The sequence below is a fragment of the Myxine glutinosa genome, chromosome 10, assembly GCF_964187855.1.
Source record: "Myxine glutinosa chromosome 10, kmMyxGlut1.1, whole genome shotgun sequence".
NCBI lineage: Eukaryota > Metazoa > Chordata > Myxini > Myxiniformes > Myxinidae > Myxine > Myxine glutinosa.
The window spans coordinates 90505179-90523209 of NC_136270.1; the positions used below are offsets into that span (position 1 = coordinate 90505179).

The 18031-nt window shown below is 42.4% G+C and overlaps 1 protein-coding gene across 2 annotated transcripts in view; it reads right to left on the reverse strand.

Moving 5' to 3' along the window:
• Positions 1 to 18031, reverse strand: part of LOC137418958 (high affinity cAMP-specific and IBMX-insensitive 3',5'-cyclic phosphodiesterase 8B) — a 244329-nt gene that overhangs the window by 96891 nt on the left and 129407 nt on the right. For both annotated transcript variants that reach the window (XM_078785878.1, XM_078785877.1), the window contains one exon: positions 11838 to 11926. In XM_078785878.1, coding sequence (XP_078642004.1) covers positions 11838 to 11926 — 89 coding nt within the window. The remainder of the gene's footprint in view (positions 1 to 11837; positions 11927 to 18031) is intronic.

Genomic DNA, 18031 nt, shown 5'->3' on the forward strand with positions numbered 1-18031 from the left:
GATTGGTTGAGTCAGTGATCCGATCACGTGGGTCCTACACACGTTATTGACGCAAAGATCGCTAGAGGTCTTCTCAGAACAATGACTGTACGTTAGAAAACATAAACGTCATCCACACTGTCCGTGATGGACCTATAGCTCCATACTTAAATTGAGGTGAAAATATGCCTAAAATTCCCAAAAATTTTCACCTTAAATTATTCAGAATAAAATATTGAAAACGGCATGATTGTTATGTTTTTATGTGACCATAATATCACTTCTCCAGAAAATATAGCAATATCATGGGTATATTACACTGTTTTGACGACAACAAACTTGTAATGTGCGAGGTTGTAAAAAAACGGGGGGGGTGCTTAACTTAATTCTTTGTGTATATATATATATATATATATATATATATATATATATATATATATATATATATATATATATATATATATATATATATATATATATATACAGTGGGGAGAACAAGTATTTGATACACTGCCGATTTTGCAGGTTTTCCCACTTACAAAGCACGTAAAGGTCTGTAATTTTTATCATAGGTACACTTCAACTGTGGAAGACGGAATCTAAAACAAAAATCCTGAAAATCACATTGTATGATTTTAAAGTAATTAATTTGCATTTTATTGCATGAAATAAGTATTTGATCACCTACCAACCAGTAAGAATTCCGGCTCTCACAGACCTGTTAGTTTTTTCTTTAAGAAGCCCTCCCATTCTCCACTCATTACCTGTATTAACTGCACCTGTTTGAACTCGTTATCTGCATAAAAGACGTCTCCAGACCGTCTCCGACCGCAAAGCCGTCTCCAGACCTGTCCACACTCAATCAATCAGACTCCAACCTCTCCACAATGGGCAAGACCAGAGAGCTGTCTAAGGACATCAGGGACAAATTTGTAGACTTGCACAAGGCTGGGATGGGCTACAGGACAATAGGCAAGCAGCTTGGTGAGAAGGCAACAACTGTTGGCGCAATTATTAGAAAATGGAAGAAGTTCAAGATGACAGTCAATCTCCCTCGGTCTGGGGCTCCATGCAAGATCTCACCTCGTGGAGCCTCAATGATCATGAGAAAGGTGAGGGATCAGCCCAGAACTACACGGCAGGACCTGGTCAATGACCTGAAGAGAGCTGGGACCACAGTATCAAAGAACACCATAAGTAACACACTACGCCGTCATGGATTAAAATCCTGCAGCGCACGCAAGGTCCCTCTGCTCAAGCCAGCGCATGTCCAGGCCCGTCTGAAGTTTGCCAATGACCATCTGGATGATCCAGAGGAGGAATGGGAGAAGGTCATGTGGTCTGATGAGACCAAAATAGAGCTTTTTGGTTTAAACTCCACTCGCCGTGTTTGGAGGAAGAAGACGGATGAGTACAACCCCAAGAACACCATCCCAACCGTGAAGCATGGAGGTGGAAACATCATTCTTTGGGGATGCTTTTCTGCAAAGGGGACAGGACGACTGCACCGTATTGAGGGGAGGATGGATGGGGCCATGTATCGCGAGATCTTGGCCAACAATCTCCTTCCCTCAATAAGAGCATTGAAGATGGGGCGTGGCTGGGTCTTCCAGCATGACAACGACCCGAAACACACAGCCAGGGCAACTAAGGAGTGGCTCCGTACGAAGCATCTCAAGGTCCTGGAGTGGCCTAGCCAGTCTCCAGACCTGAACCCAATAGAAAATCTTTGGAGGGAGCTGAAAGTCTGTGTTGCGCAGCGACAGCCCCGAAACCTGAAGGATCTGGTGAAGATCTGTATGGAGGAGTGGGCCAAAATCCCTGCTGCAGTGTGTGCAAACCTGGTTAAGAACTACAGGAAACGTCTGATCTCTGTAATTGCAAACAAAGGTTTCTGTACCAAATATTAAGTTCTGTTTTTTTGATGTATCAAATACTTATTTCATGCAATAAAATGCAAATTAATTACTTTAAAATCATACAATGTGATTTTCAGGATTTTTGTTTTAGATTCCGTCTTCCACAGTTGAAGTGTACCTATGATAAAAATTAGACCTTGACGTGCTTTGTAAGTGGGAAAACCTGCAAAATCGGCAGTGTATCAAATACTTGTTCTCCCCACTGTATATATATATATATATATATATATATATATATATATATATATATATATATATATATATATTTGTGCAGTGTCTGTGTTGTGTTGTCACTGAACTACTCCCTCAAACTTTTGTGAAATCGTACCAAACTTCTGGTATGCATATATCTCTCCCGTCGGTATGTCCTAAGGGTATTTTATTTTGAAAAAATTCCAATCTCTTTTTTTTTTGGGGGAAATTTTTTATTTTTTCAATTTAAGTTTTCAACTTCAATTGTTTATAAAAGGTAATATCACGTATATTATAAATAGATTTGTGCAAAATAATTGTTTGAATTATGATTGGTGTAAACCATGACAAAACGGCAACTCGGGTACAGTCATTTATCTATATATCTACACATCTGTAGATAGATTTTCTCAAGACCGAACTCTCTGATCTGTCTCCCTCTTCCAAATCCTGGTGGCGTCTGGTCAAATCTGTTTCTGGTGTTTGTTCCCCCTCCATCTCCTCCCTCACCTCAAACGGCTTAACGGCTGACTCCGCACGTGAAAAAGCTGAATGCCTCAACTCTGTGTTTGCCTCTAAATCTTGTGTCCCAAACCCATCCCTCTCTGTACCCACCGTACCCAGTCGTACCCAGCTGCTCCTGGACTCTGTGTCCTTTCCTCCTGACAAGGTGGAAAAGTTTCTGTCAACCCTCGACTCTGATTCTGCAACTGGTCCCGACGGCATCAGCCCACGGGTCCTAAAATCATGTTCTTCCGCTCTTTCACTCCCTCTCTGTTCTCTTCACCCTCTCTTTTGCTCAAGGTCATCTGCCATCTGCTTGGAAATCAGCCAACATCACTGCTTTGCACAAAAAAGGTGCAAAAAGAGATCCTAGCAACTACAGACCAATCAGCCTTCTCCCAATTATCAGCAAAGTCATGGAATCCATCATTGCTTGAGATATGAAATCTTTCCTCTTCTCCAATGGCTTGATCTCTGATCATCAATTTGGTTTCAGACCTGGTCACTCTACTCTGGACATGCTGCTTCTGCTTTCTCAAAAATGGATGGAGGTCCTCAACGCCAAACAGGAATTTAGAGCTGTCTCCCTTGACATTACACGTGCCTTCGATACGGTCTGGCACCCTGCTCTGCTCACCAAACTCTCCTCCTTTGGTATCCATGGAAATCTCCACGCATGGCTGGCGGACTTCCTCTCTGGTCGTAGTCAACGTGTGGCCCTGAATGGGTTTCTCTCATCTCCTCTTCCTGTTCAGGCTGGAGTTCCCCAAGGTAGTGTTCTGGGCCCTGTGCTTTTTCTGGTCTTCATCAATGATCTCTCTGACTCTCTGGAAAATCCTCTCTATCTCTTTGCTGATGACTCCACTCTCTGCCGCTCCATACCTCATCCCTCAGATTGGCAGTCCGCAGCCTCCTCACTCTCTGCAGACCTGGACAAAATCACAGACTGGGCAAACAAATGGAACATGTCTTTCAATCCTGATAAATCCACACTCTTACGATGTCTCTCCGAAAAGACCGACTGGACAACCCTCCCATCCACTTTCTGAATAATCCTCTCCAAGAAGTTCTGTCACTCAAGCTTTTGGGTCTCACTATTTGCCATGATCTTTCCTGGGAAAACCACATTTCAAATCTGGCCTCCAAAGCCAGTCGCCGACTGGGCATCCTCCGTCGTGCGAAGTCCTTCCTTGGCACACCTGAGCTCCTCACCACATACAAGGCTTTCATCTGCAGCTCTATGGAATACTGCTCTCCCCTCTGGTCTGGTGCTCCTGCCTCACACCTAGCCCGTCTTCACGCTGTTGAAACCAAAGCGTTCAGAATGATTGGAATCTCCCGCGATGAAGCTAACTCCAAGGGCCTTTCACTCACTCACCACAGGCAGGTTGGTGGTCTTTCCGTCTTCTACCGACTCCTCTCTGGCCTTGCCCCCCAGCTCTCTCTGGGCTCTGTCCCCCAAATATTCCTACAGGTCGCACAAGATCTGCCTGCAACCCTCTTATGGTTAAACTGCCAAAATCAAGACTTTCTGCTCACCTTCACTCCTTCATTCCTCTTTTCTCCCACCTCTGGAACAAACTCCCTCACTCTCTTCAATCCCACTCCACCCTCCAGGTCTTTAAAACAGCTGTTCACCACCATCTCTTATCCTCCCCCATCCAAAACCTTGATCTTTTCTACCCCCGCTAATTTCGGTCCCCTTGTGTTTTATACCTCTCCCCCCCCCCCTTCCCACGCCTCCTCCCCCTCCCACACTTCTCCCTGCTCTCAAATGTTGTGTTTGTGTGCTTCCCCTTCTCTCCCCATCTTGTCTTCCACTCCCTCTTTTTATATATTTTGTTTGTCTGGTTGATTTGTTTGTGAAATAAATGTTAGCTCTTTCACGAGCCTCGATTCAGTATACAAAAAATAAAAAAAATAAAAAAATAATAATCTGGGCAGTGTCTGTGTTGTCACTTAACGACTTCCTCAAACTCTTGTTTCCATGGTTGTGAAGTGTTTTTAACAACGTGGTGGTGAGGTGTTTTTAAATGACGTGATGGTGAGGTATTTATAATTACATGGTGGTGAGGTGTTATTAATTATGTGGTGGTGAGGTGTTTTTAAATGATGTGGTGGTGAGGTATTTATAATTACATGGTGGTGAGGTGTAATAAATTATGTGGTGGTGATGTGTTTTGAATTAGTTGGTGATGAGGTGTTTTGAATTACTTGGTGGTGAGGTGTTTTGAATTACGTGGTGGTGAGGTGTTTTGAATTACTTGGTGGTGAGGTGTTTTGAATTACGTGGTGGTGAGGTGTTTTTAAATGATGTGTTAATGAATGAATGAATGATCGTTTTAAGGCCATTTTCCCCGCTAGAGCGGGGGTTAGCCTTGCGGGCCCCATGACAATCATGGTTCCCTGTTTGAGGCAATGTTTTTATGGCCGGATGCCCTTCCTGACGCCACATGGTGGTGAGGTGTTTTTAAATGATGTGGTGGTGAGGTGTTTTTAATTTCGTGGCTGTGTGGTGTTTTTAATTTCGTGGCTGTGAGGTGTTTTCAATTTCGTGGTGGTGAGGTGTTTTTAATTTTGTGGTGGTGAGGTGTTTTTATTACGTGTTTTATGGCTGTGAGGTGTTTTCAATTTCATGGCTGTGAGGTGTTTTCAATTTCATGGCTGTGAGGTGTTTTCAATTTCGTGGCTGTGAGGTGTTTTCAATTTCGTGGTGGTAGGTGTTTTTAATTTCATGGCTGTGAGGTGGTTTTATTACGTGTTTTATTGCTGTGAGTTGTTTTTAATTTCGTAGGGGTGAGTTGTTTTTAATTTCGTGGGGGTGAGTTGTTTTTAATTTCGTGGCTGTGTGGTGTTTTTTATTTCGTGGCTGTGAGGTGTTTTCAATTTCGTGGTGGTGAGGTGTTTTTAATTTTGTGGTGGTGAGGTGTTTTTATTACGTGTTTTATGGCTGTGAGGTGTTTTCAATTTCATGGCTGTGAGGTGTTTTCAATTTCGTGGCTGTGAGGTGTTTTCAATTTCGTGGTGGTAGGTGTTTTTAATTTCATGCTGTGAGGTGGTTTTATTACGTGTTTTATGGCTGTGAGTTGTTTTTAATTTCGTGGGGGTGAGTTGTTTTTAATTTCGTGGGGGTGAGTCGTTTTTAATTTCGTGGCGGTGAGGTGTTTTTAATTTTGTGGCGGTAAGGTGTTTTTCATTTTGTGACTGTGAGGTGTTTTTATTACGTGTTTATGGCTGTGAGGTGTTTTTAATTTTGTGGCGGTAAGGTGTTTTTAATTTCGTGCGTGTGAGGTGTTTTTATTACGTGTTTTATGGCTGTGAGGTGTTTTTAATTTCATCGCTGTGAGGTGTTCTTTAATTGTTTTTAATTTCGTAGGGGTGAGTTGTTTTTAATTTCGTGGGGGTGAGTTGTTTTTAATTTCGTGGCTGTGTGGTGTTTTTTATTTCGTGGCTGTGAGGTGTTTTCAATTTCGTGGTGGTGAGGTGTTTTTAATTTTGTGGTGGTGAGGTGTTTTTATTACGTGTTTTATGGCTGTGAGGTATTTTCAATTTCATGGCTGTGAGGTGTTTTCAATTTCGTGGCTGTGAGGTGTTTTCAATTTCGTGGTGGTAGGTGTTTTTAATTTCATGCTGTGAGGTGGTTTTATTACGTGTTTTATGGCTGTGAGTTGTTTTTAATTTCGTGGGGGTGAGTTGTTTTTAATTTCGTGGGGGTGAGTCGTTTTTAATTTTGTGGCGGTGAGGTGTTTTTAATTTTGTGGCGGTAAGGTGTTTTTCATTTTGTGACTGTGAGGTGTTTTTATTACGTGTTTATGGCTGTGAGGTGTTTTTAATTTTGTGGCGGTAAGGTGTTTTTAATTTCGTGCGTGTGAGGTGTTTTTATTACGTGTTTTATGGCTGTGAGGTGTTTTTAATTTCATCGCTGTGAGGTGTTCTTAATTTCGTGGTGGTGAGGTGTTTTTAATTTTGTGGTGGTGAGGTGTTTTTTATTTTGTGGTGGTGAGGTGTTTTTAATTTTGTGGCTGTGGGGTGTTTTTATTACATGTTTTATGGCTGTGAGGTGTTTTTAATTTCATGCTGGTGATGTGTTTTTAATTTTGTGGTGATGAGGTGTTTTTAATTTCGTGGCTGTGATGTGTTTTTTATTTTGTGGTGGTGACGTGTTTTTATTACGTGTTTTATGGCTGTGAGGTGTTTTTAATTTTGTGGTGATGAGGTGTTTTTAATTTCGTGGCTGTGACGTGTTTTTAATTTTGTGGTGGTGACGTGTTTTTATTACGTGTTTTATGGCTGTGAGGTGTTTTTAATTTTGTGGTGGTGAGGTGTTTTATTACGTGTTTTATGGCTGTGAGGTGTTCTTAATTTTGTGGTGGTGGGGTGTTTTTAATTCCGTGGTGGTGAGGTGTTTTTAATTTCGTGGTGGTGAGGTGTTTTTAATTTCTTGGCTGTGAGGTGTTTTTATTACATGTTTTATGGCTGTGAGGTGTTTTTAATTTTGTCGTGGTGAGGTGTTTTTATTCCGTGTTTTATGGCTGTGAGGTGTTCTTAATTTCGTGGTGGTGAGGTGTTTTTAATTTCGTGGTGGTGAGGTGTTTTCAATTTTGTGGCTGTGACGTGTTTTTAATTTTGTGGCTGTGAGGTGTTTTTATTACGTGTTTTATGGCTGTGAAGTGTTTTTAATTTAGTTGTGGTGAGGTGTTTTTATTACGTGTTTTATGGCTGTGAGGAATTTTCAATTTTGTGGAGGAGAGGTGTTTTTAATTTCGTGGTGGTGAGGTGTTTTTATTATGTGTTTTATGGCTGTGATGTGTTTTAAATTTTGTGGTGGTGAGGTGTTTTTAGTTTCGTGGTGGTGAGGTGTTTTTAATTTCGTGGCTGTGAGGTGTTTTTATTTCGTGTTTTATGGCTGTGAGGTGTTTTTAATTTTGTGGTGGTGAGGTGTTTTTAATTTCGTGGCTGTGAGGTGTTTTTAATTTTGTGGCTGTGAGCTGTTTTTCATTTCGTGGCTGTGAGGTGTTTTTAATTTCGTGGCTGTGAGGTGTTTTTAATTTCTTGGTGGTGAGGTGTTTATATTACGTCTTTTATGGCTGTGAGGTTTTTAATTTCGTGGTGGTGAGGTGTTTTTAATTTCGTGGTGGTGAGGTGTTTTTAATTTCGTGGTGGAGAGGTGTTTTTAATTTCGTGGTGGTGAGGTGTTTTTAATTTCGTGGTGGAGAGGTGTTTTTAATTTCGTGGTGGTGAGATGTTTTTAATTTCGTGGTGGAGAGGTGTTTTTCTTACGTGTTTTATGGCTGTGAGGTGTTTTTAATTTCGTGGTGGTGAGGTGTTTTTAATTTCGTGGTGGTGAGGTGTTTTTCTTACGTGTTTATGGCTGTGAGGTGTTTTCAATTTCGTGGTGGTGAGGTGTTTTTAATTTCGTGGTGGCGAGGTGTTTTTATTACGTGTTTTATGGCTGTGAGTATGGCTGTTTTTATGGCTGTTTTAAATTACTTGGTGGTGAGGTGTTTTTAATTACGTGTGGTGAGGTGTTTTGAATTACGTGGTGGTGAGATGTAATCGTCCCAAACTTCCAGTCTGCACCTACCCCTCCCGTATGTTTGTGCTGAGGAGTTCTTTCTTGGAAAAAAAAACATTCAACCTAAATTGCCTATAAAAATGTAATATCACAAACACTACAAATACATTTGTGCAAAATAATTGTTTGTATTATGATTGGTGTAAATCATGACAACACAGCAACTCAGGAACAGTCATTATCCTCAGCTAAAATAAGCCTGTTCCTCAGAAACGACGCTTGCCAAGCTAGTATACAGTCACGTGAAAAAGTAAGTACACCCCATGTAAAGTTTTGAATTTTTCAACATATTTCAACATTTTTTTTTTTTTTTTTTTTTTTTTTTGTAGACTGAATCGAGTCTCGTGAAAGAGCTAACATTTATTTCACAAACAAATCAACCAGACAAACAAAATATATAAAAAGAGGGAGCAGAAGACAAGAGCTGAGGGGGGGGGGGGAGGGGGGGCAAGGCCAGAGAGGAGTTGGTAGAAGACGGAAAGACCACCAACCTGCCTGCGGCGAGTGAGTGAAAGGCCCTTGGAGTTAGCTTCATCGCGGGAGATTCCAATGATTCTGAACGCTTTGGTTTCAACAGCGTGAAGTCGAGCGACGTGTGAGGCAGGAGCACCAGCCCAGAGGGGAGAGCAGCATTCCATTGAGCTGCAGATGAAAGCCTTGTATGTGGTGAGGAGCTCAGGTGTGCCAAGGAAGGACTTCGCACGATGGAGGATGCCCAGTCGGCGACTGGCTTTGGAGGCCAGATTTGAAATGTGGTTTTCCCAGGAAAGATCATGGCAGATAGTGAGACCTAAAAGCTTGAGTGACAGAACTTCTTGGAGAGGATTATTCAGAAAGTGGATGGGAGGGTTGTCCAGTCGGTCTTTTTGGAGAGACATTGTAAGAGTGTGAGATTTGTCAGGATTGAAAGACATGTTCCACCTGTTTGCCCAGTCTGTGATTTTGTCCAGGTCTGCAGAGAGTGAGGAGGCTGCAGACTGCCGATCGGAGGGATGAGGAATGGAGCGACAGAGAGTAGAGTCATCAGCAAAGAGATAGAGAGGATTTTCAAGAGAGTCAGAGAGATCATTGATGAAGACCAGAAAAAGCACAGGGCCCAGAACACTGCCTTGGGGAACTCCAGCCTGAACAGGAAGAGGAGATGAGAGAAACCCATTCAGGGCCACACGTTGACTACGACTAGAGAGGAAGTCCGCCAGCCATGCGTGGAGATTTCCATGGATACCAAAAGAGGAGAGTTTGGTGAGCAGAGCGGGGTGCCAGACCGTATCGAAGGCACGTGATATGTCAAGGGAGACTGCTCTAATTTCCTGTTTGGCATTGAGGACCTCCATCCATTGTTGAGAAAGCAGAAGCAGCATGTCCAGAAATGTCCATGTTTATGTTCATGAAGTTCATGTTATGTTCATGTTCATGAAGTTCATGTTCATGTTCATGTTCAGGTTCATGCTCATTTGATCTTCATTTCAACAATATTGATAGATAAAGGTGATATAATATAACAAATATCATGAAACATTTACATTTTGTAGTCCATTGTATACAACAACAACAACAACATGAATTTTAAGGCCATTTTCCCTGCTGGAGCGGGGGTTAGCCTTGCGGTCCCGATGACAATCTTCTCCATCTTGCCCTATTTTCTGCATCTCTCCTTGTTAACCCCCTTGCCCGCATTTCTTCTTCCACCATCTTTGGCCAAGTCTTTCTCGGTCTTCCCCGTCCTCTACTTCCTTCTACATTCATTTCCATCATTCTTCTCAACCAGTCACTTTCATCCTTCCTCAACACATGACCAAACCATCTCAACCTGTTCCTCTTCACAACATCAATCACAGGCTCTATTCCCATCATTTTTCGCAATTCATCATTTGTCTTCCTCTCTCTCAACGATACTCCGCACATCCATCGAACCATTCGCATTTCTACCCTTTCCAACCTTCGTTGCTGCTCTACGTTCATTACCCATGTCTCGCTCCCATAAATCATAACACTTCTCACACATAACACAGTCAATCTTACCCATGTCATGCAAAGTCCTTCCTTGGCACACCTGAGCTCCTCACCACATACAAGGCTTTCATCCACAGCTCAATGGAATACTGTTCTCCCCTCTGGGCTGGTGCTCCTGCCTCACACCTAGCTCGTCTTCACGCTGTTGAAACCAAAGCGTTGAGAATCATTGGAATCTCCCGCGATGAAGCTAACTCCAAGGGCCTTTCACTCACTCACCGCAGGCAGGTAAATGGTCTTTCTGTCTTCTACCGACTTCTCTCCTAGCTCCCCCAGCTCTATCTGTGCCCTGTCCCCCAAATATTCCTGCAGGTCGCACAAGATCTGCCAGCAACCCTCTTCTGGTGAAATTGCCAAAATCAAGCCTCTCTGCTCACCTTCACTCCTTCATTCCTCTTTACTCCTACCTCTGGAACAAACTCCCTCACTCTATGCAACCCCACTCCTCCCTCCAGGTCTTTAAAGCAGCTGTTCACCATGATCTCCTGTCTTCCCCCATCCAAAACCTTGATCTCTTCTATCCCCGTTAATTCACCCCAGATCCACTTTTTTTGAAATACCGACTTCTTTCCTGGAAGTTCTAGCAGTGTCCATGTGTTTTATACCTCTCCCACCCCCCCCCACCCCACCTTCCCATGCCTCCTCCCCCCAAGCCCTCCCCCTCCCACAGATCTTCCGATGTCCCTGTTCTCTGCTGTTGTACTTGCATGCTCTCTCTCCCCATCCTGTCTCCCGCTCCCTTTATTACATGTTTTGATTGTCCGATTGTTTTTTTTGAGATTCATGTTAGCTCTTGCACGAGCCTCGATCTTGTACACAAAAAATATATGTATATATATATAATCCGATAGATAACTATATACATTATACAATGACGTAAAAATAACTGAAGGTGCCACACACTACTTTCATGATGAGGCCTTCGCTCTGCAGTGGAGATGTCAAAGTCGATCCATGGCAGGAGAGATGAACAGGCGATGAGGCACAAGGGCAGGATAGACAAAGCAGGAGAGAAGAAATAGGTGACTAAGCAGGTGGGAAAGAGGCGGAACAGGGCTAATGCAGGAACATGAGCAGGCAAGCAGGACCACAGTGAAAGGCAGGACATGAGCAGGCAAGGCAGACAAGCCAAGAACTCTTTTTCCTCAGGCTCAGCAAAATTTCCCGCTCTCTCTCTGGCACGAACTCCTGCTAAAAGCTCTCAGAGCACGCTTTTTCCACACTCTTGAGAGTCCACCGAACTGCAGAGAGACACTGGCTCCTTCCCTTGCTCTCCGGACAATACTCCGCCCTCGGAGAAGTTCATGGCTCCCCCCTCTCTCCTTTGCTTGGCAGAAGCCCCATCACAATCTTCGTCGCTCTCCCTTTCAACAGATCTGTCATTCTTTTCAACCTCACCCAATCCCTTACCCAGGGGATTACAAGAGGCTAGAGGTACGATTGTCTTAACCCTCCGTATTACAACGCACAACCCTCTGTAGGTGCACATTCAAACAAGATAATCCTTAAGCTAACGTGTCCCTGCCTAATACATTGAGATTGGCTAACTACTCGTATATGGACCATGCTACTCTATACAGTTATATCTGTTCTAGGATAATGTCTAACCCCCTTCACAAACGCAACAATATATTCACACATTGCTGGTAACTCACCTTCCAGTGCCTGTAACAGGTGCAATTCGAACCTGCTGAGGCACCCAGTCCCCAGCCTTTCGATGGCCAAACAAAATACCTTGCCACTCCTGCACAAATAAAAACAAAGTACTGTCAAATCAATGATGTCGATCATTTATCTCCGAAAATAAAAATTATGCAACTGCATTACAAATTTATGTTCGACAATATGTATGAACGCCTTGTATCCATTAGCAAAAGGCACTATATAAATACAATTATTATTATCATCATACTATAATGGAGCCATGTATGCGTTTGTGCATGTGTGTGTGTATGTGCGCATGTGTGTGTGTGTGTGTATGCATATGCAGCAAAAACTCTAGGAATCGCATTTTTAATAAATGAAAATGAGTACCTTACTTTTTTGAGGAAACTTAAGTTAAAATTAAATTCAAAGATATAGGTGCACACAAAATAATTTAATTGGAAACAAATTAAATAATGCAATTATCACAGAATATGGTTTTATGAGCTGAAAGAGAACAGTCAAAGAAGGGCACTTCAGCTAATTATGACAAATGTTTTGTACCAATTGGTTCATTTTATCAAAGGGAGGCACAAAGCACCCCTCCCTTTATATAAGGGATCATTTCTCTGTATGCAGCTTTTACATGGGGACTGAAAAATAAGTTTCTCGGCTTCTACTGGACAAAATCGGCTGTAAATTTCAGAAGTAAAAGCTTTGTACGTTGAGGTAATATGTTCCAAATTTCAGCAACGTCCGTTTATGCATTCTTGAGTTATATTTAAGAAACCCTCGAAATCAGGTTGGTGTTTGTCCGTCCATCCGTCCACTCACCCAAAATGTGTTGGTGCTCATATCTCAAGAACTATACATTGAAACAAGCCGAAACTTGGAATATAAATCAGCCAATAGGTCTAGTTAATTGCTTTTGAAACAAATTCCACATAAGTGCTATAGTTTTTGCTTTAAAATTAAATATATAAATATATATGCATGAATAAATATATAAAAATATATATGCATAAATAAATATATAAAAATATATATGCATAAATAAATATATAAAAATATATACACACTTCAGAACTCTTCAAAATATTATTACACAAATCTAGTGTGCTGGCCCAATGGCCTAATGGATAAAGCACCAGACTCACAAGCTTGGGATTGTGGGTTCGAATCCTGTTTGTCTGGGTTGAAACTTGAATATTTTTTCCCCTTCCTTTTTCAAGTCTTTTATATCGTCTTGAATAATGAATAAATGAACATCTTGTCCAATGAGCAAATGCATTTTGTAAGTATTTAAAACGTAATTATTCTTAAACTGAATTTCAGCATTATTATGAGTATTGAACCACATCAAATTGCTTATTGTATGGAAATCAAGGGAGGCACAAAACACCCCTTCCTTTTTTTTTTTGGACGGTTTCTCTGTATGCAACTTTAACATGAGGACTGAAAATTCGTTTCTCGACTTCTACTGGTATATTGTGTATATAAATATACATGTATACACACTTTTTAACCCTTTAAAATATTTTAATTTTTTTTTAAATAACATGCTGGCTCAGTGGCCTAATGGATAAAGCATCAAACTTCCAAGCTGCGGATTGTGGGTTTGAATCATGTCTGGGGTGAATATTTTTTTTCCCCTTACTTTTTCCAAGTCTTTTATATCGTCTTGATAAAGTCTTGAACGATGAACAAATGCATTTTGTCCGTATTTAAAATGTATCTTGTGAAAAATGCCAGGGGCATAGAAAAGGCCCCTTTATATGGGATGTGCCATGTGGCAAAGCATAGAAAAGAAGGGATATTCATGGGTAAAATGTCAGGGGCATAGAAAAGGCCCCTTTATATAAGGGTATGTGCCATGTGGCAAAGTATAGAAAAGAAGGGACATTCCATAGCTTGTAGAAAATGCCAAACAATACAAAATAAGGGAGGGGCATTCGAAAAAATATCGTGTGCATGCTGGACTACCCTTGTGTTCTGAGGAGGAACCAAGTAATGCTCTAGAAAAGTTCATATAAAGGGGCACCCTACATCTGGCAAATAAAATACATTTACTTCTTCATACAGGTGTATGAATCAAATTAGCACTCCTTTATATTAACTTTTCTATATTACTAGGGGGCCCATTGGTCGATTGGACCAAATTTTAATTTGTCTTCACGGCCTTGTGGCATACCTGCCTGCCGGATTCTGGGGGTCTTTTGGGTGCTCGCGGACTTTTGGGTGATTTGGGTCCTCTGGGATTTTTGGGTCAAGGACTTTTTGGGTCATTGGGGACTTTTGGGTGATTTGGGTCCTTGGAAACTTTTGGGTCATCTGGGTGTTTTGGGTCCTCGGGGGGTCTTTTGGGTCCTCGGGATATTTTGGGTCCTTGGGGTCTTTTGGGTCTCAAGTGTTAAAGGGTCTTTCAAGGTCGAAGGGGTCTCCTCAGTCTAAAGGCTTAGAAGGTACATTTCAATAGAACGTAATTAATAGACACAAAAAGTATGCCTCGCACACACAACTCATTCATTTACAGTAGAAGATGTACGAGCAAAGGTACTCGGCAGTTTCCCCCCCACCCCTTCCCCTGCCTCCTCCCACCCCCCCCCCCCCATCCCTCCAAATTCCCACTACTTCCCCTCCAAACTCCCACTATTCCCCTCTTCCAACCCCATCCTGCCTCCTCCAACAACTTCCCCTCCCTCGGGACTATTACAAAATAATTAAAATAAAACCCGCTTTTGATTCCAACCAAACTGCATTTCGATGTTGCTATGCATTGTGTCAAAATCTGCTCCTGAGGGACGAATTTATTGATATGGCTGAAAGAAGTCATGGTATAGATGTTTATCCTCGTTGCCTTGTAATAAATCTGTGGTGTGTTTAGTTACCAAGTTTCTTGAAGAGTGCTCGCAAAGTGGCAAACATTCAAGCAAGCACTACATTCAAAACCGTTGATAAGCAACGGCTGTCTTGGCAAGCACTAGCTAGCTGCTTGATAACTGAACACACCCTGGACACCTTGACAGCATCCATACAAAACGCCATAAAAAGGATTATTATTTTCAATAAAAGACTTCAAGTGTTAATCACGCATTATCACAGGTCCCAGGAGAGTGAAACCCTATCCTATGGAGGTATGAAATAAGACGACAATGCAGAATGAGGGATGACAACCTTGCTTACATAAATTCTAAGAATCGCTAATTTCTTTAAATTTTCAGATTTCACTCCAGATTTTGCAGAATATTTAGTCCACCAGCTGCAATCCTCAAATCACAAGACAGATTTTGATTGTATACTTTAATTAGTCCGTGAGAGGCCTTCGTGGGAAATCACATCATATAATGCATAAAATTGCTCCAAACTCCTAATATGAAAATTATAGCACTGGCAAAAGTAATGTACACAGCAATTCGTAGGTATGAAGATCAAACATTTGATGATGCGAGTGTGGATGGTGAAAAAATTAACGTTGAGCACTTAATCGCGCACAAAAGCTGTTGTGGCCTGTTCCAAAAAAAGGCATTTTGAGCAAGCTTAAACAAAGCTTAAGACTTCTGCGAGGGATAGTGGGCTGACCAAGGATAAAGCCTGTTTTTATTTTAATTTAAAGAAACTGAAGACACATAAAACCCCACTGAAAGGAACATTTAATGATGTATTTTCAAATTAGGCCAACACAAAGGCATTCCTTCATTTGTTAGCAATGCAAATGTAGACAATATGTGGTGACTGTTGTGCATGCTCCTTGAAACCATATATGATGCATGCCTTTCCAAAACGTTTTGAAGAGGAGTAAAAAAAAAAACCAGAGGATTCGAGGAACGAATTTGAGACGTTCCTTCGAGGAAGTTATGTTTGCATGTTATGGCATCTTCGGCTGGCAGGAAAGCCTAGAGCCCAAGAGGTTTGCAGACTCAACCTCTGAGCTGTCTAGCCTGGGTTTGAATCAAATTCAGCCTTCTCACGAGCTGAGTCGGCTGAGGTGGCATTTGAAGAGAGGGAAGGGATGGAAGGGGAGTATACTCCATAGACCGACTTAACAAGGCACCACCAGGTCTTGGAGGAGGGAGGCAAGTTTGAAAGTTCAATCTTGAGGTTGGACACACAATCAATCATGTCGAGTCTCCTCGAGCTATGATGGCGTGCCAGACTCCACGATCCTCCATACACACTTGTTGCTGGCTTTGTTGAATTATCTGAGAATGCCTTAGGTTGTGTTTGCTTTCCAGGAAGGGTAGCCAAGATGTTTCAGAGCAACTGCCTCACCACAGGATTCAGTGTACCATGGGTGGGAAGAAGGGTAGGATAACTGCAGATGAGATGGGATGAATCTGTGCATAAGAAAAAGCAGGTTTCTGTGAAATAATTGCAAGGCTGGTTTAATGTCAGGGCAGTACATAGGAGACCAGTCCCAAAGTGCGATAGCTACTAGCAGTCAATGCCAATCTGCTTAAGTGAAAATGCCAGACTTGCAGACACTGTGGTAGCTCTGAGAATAGTCAGAGAGATGTTCACTCTCAAAAGCATACGACCAGATGAACCAACTGGGGCAGAGGAAGAGCAGGAGACATTTGCGCGGAAGTTTGTCATCAAGTCTAGAAAGGAGGATTTGCCATTGGGAGAAATCCGGGTTAGAAAGTTCACGTATTGCGTCAGTTCTAGAGTCACAGAGTCCTTTTGCTGAAGTGCCATGGCTGGTGAGAAATGTACCACCAAACACTGAGCCAATTTGTGTGGTGACAAATGACATCACCACAAATGAGGAAGAGAAAGTTGGGATGAATAATTAAAAGTTGGTCGATGCTGTCTAATATAGAGAGGTAGATGGAATGGTTGCTGTTTTGGAGGATGGTACAACACACAAACAAGAGTTGGGAGCAGAGAGGAAGTTGCAACCAAGGGTACTGCTGGCGATTGGGAGGTGTAATATCAATACACGGACTGTGAGAAATTGAGTTAATGATGCAAACTGCAACTCCGCCGCAAGGACGAGGTTCAGGCCTATCAAATCGGAGGAGACACCAAGGAGTCGGGGACATCCTATGGGAGGAAACATTCTGTTAAACAGATGTTGTCTTGTTTATCAGCAGCGGGTTGGATTGTGAGATCTGTCAAATTTGAGCAAAGGCCTTGGAGGTTTGAGGCCCGCATATTTAGGGGTTGGGAGGAGGCGTTAACACGGTGTGGTATATGTGGGGGAGGCTGGGAGGGTGCGGTATGGTGGGGGAGGGGGGCTGGGAGCATGAAGGATGGGGTAGGGTGAGGCTATGAGGGTGATGGGCAGGTTGGGAGGCTGTGAGGGTATGGGATGTGGGGAGGAGGCGAAGAGACAGCTGTGACGGTGCAGGATTGGGGGGAGGGGAGATGGGAGCAGGTGGGACAAGGGTGAGGCTGGGAGAGGGCGGGATGAGTGAGGAAGCTGAGGGGTCGGACCGAGAAGGAAGGCTTGAGGAGGCAGAAGCTGAGAGGGTCAGGAGGAGGGGGAAGTTGTCAGGGGGCAGGATTAGGAGATGCTGAGAAAAGCGAGAGAAAATAACTACCGTAAATACAGGAAGCACAAGTATTAGGAATTTCAAGCAGAATGGGATCGTGTTTTTGAAGTGGAATTTTTCCATTATTATTTGAAATGAAGAGGGGAGACTGCTGTTCTCAAGTTTAATTTAAATCCCTTCAGTTGTTCTCAAGTATCACATTTTCACCTGACATGATATCTGACCTTCAATGTCAAAATGGAATCATTTAATCGTTTAATCATATATACTTATACCAAGTTTGGTCAAAATCCCATCAGTGGTTGACAGGTTATCGCGGTAACAGGAGTTTTACCTCACATGACCTCTGATCTTTGATCCTGTGACCCTGTGACCCAAAAATCTAATCAGTCCATCTTTACATCATTATACATACCTACACCCAGTTAAATAGATTGATCCCTTCAGCCATTCTCAAGTTATTGCGGTAATAAAAACCTATCACGGATGCACCGATGGACAGACAGACGCATGGACGGACAGACGCACGCACAGACCTACACACAGACGAACAAGCTGAAAACATAATGCCTCCGCCGAAGACACAACGGTTTGGGAAATCTAGTTTTGATTAAAGTGGAAGAAGCAGTTGCCTACACATGGAGCAACTCCGAACAAATTGTAAATACTTGTTCAAGAACAAGTCATCATAAAATGTTGTGCATGTAATT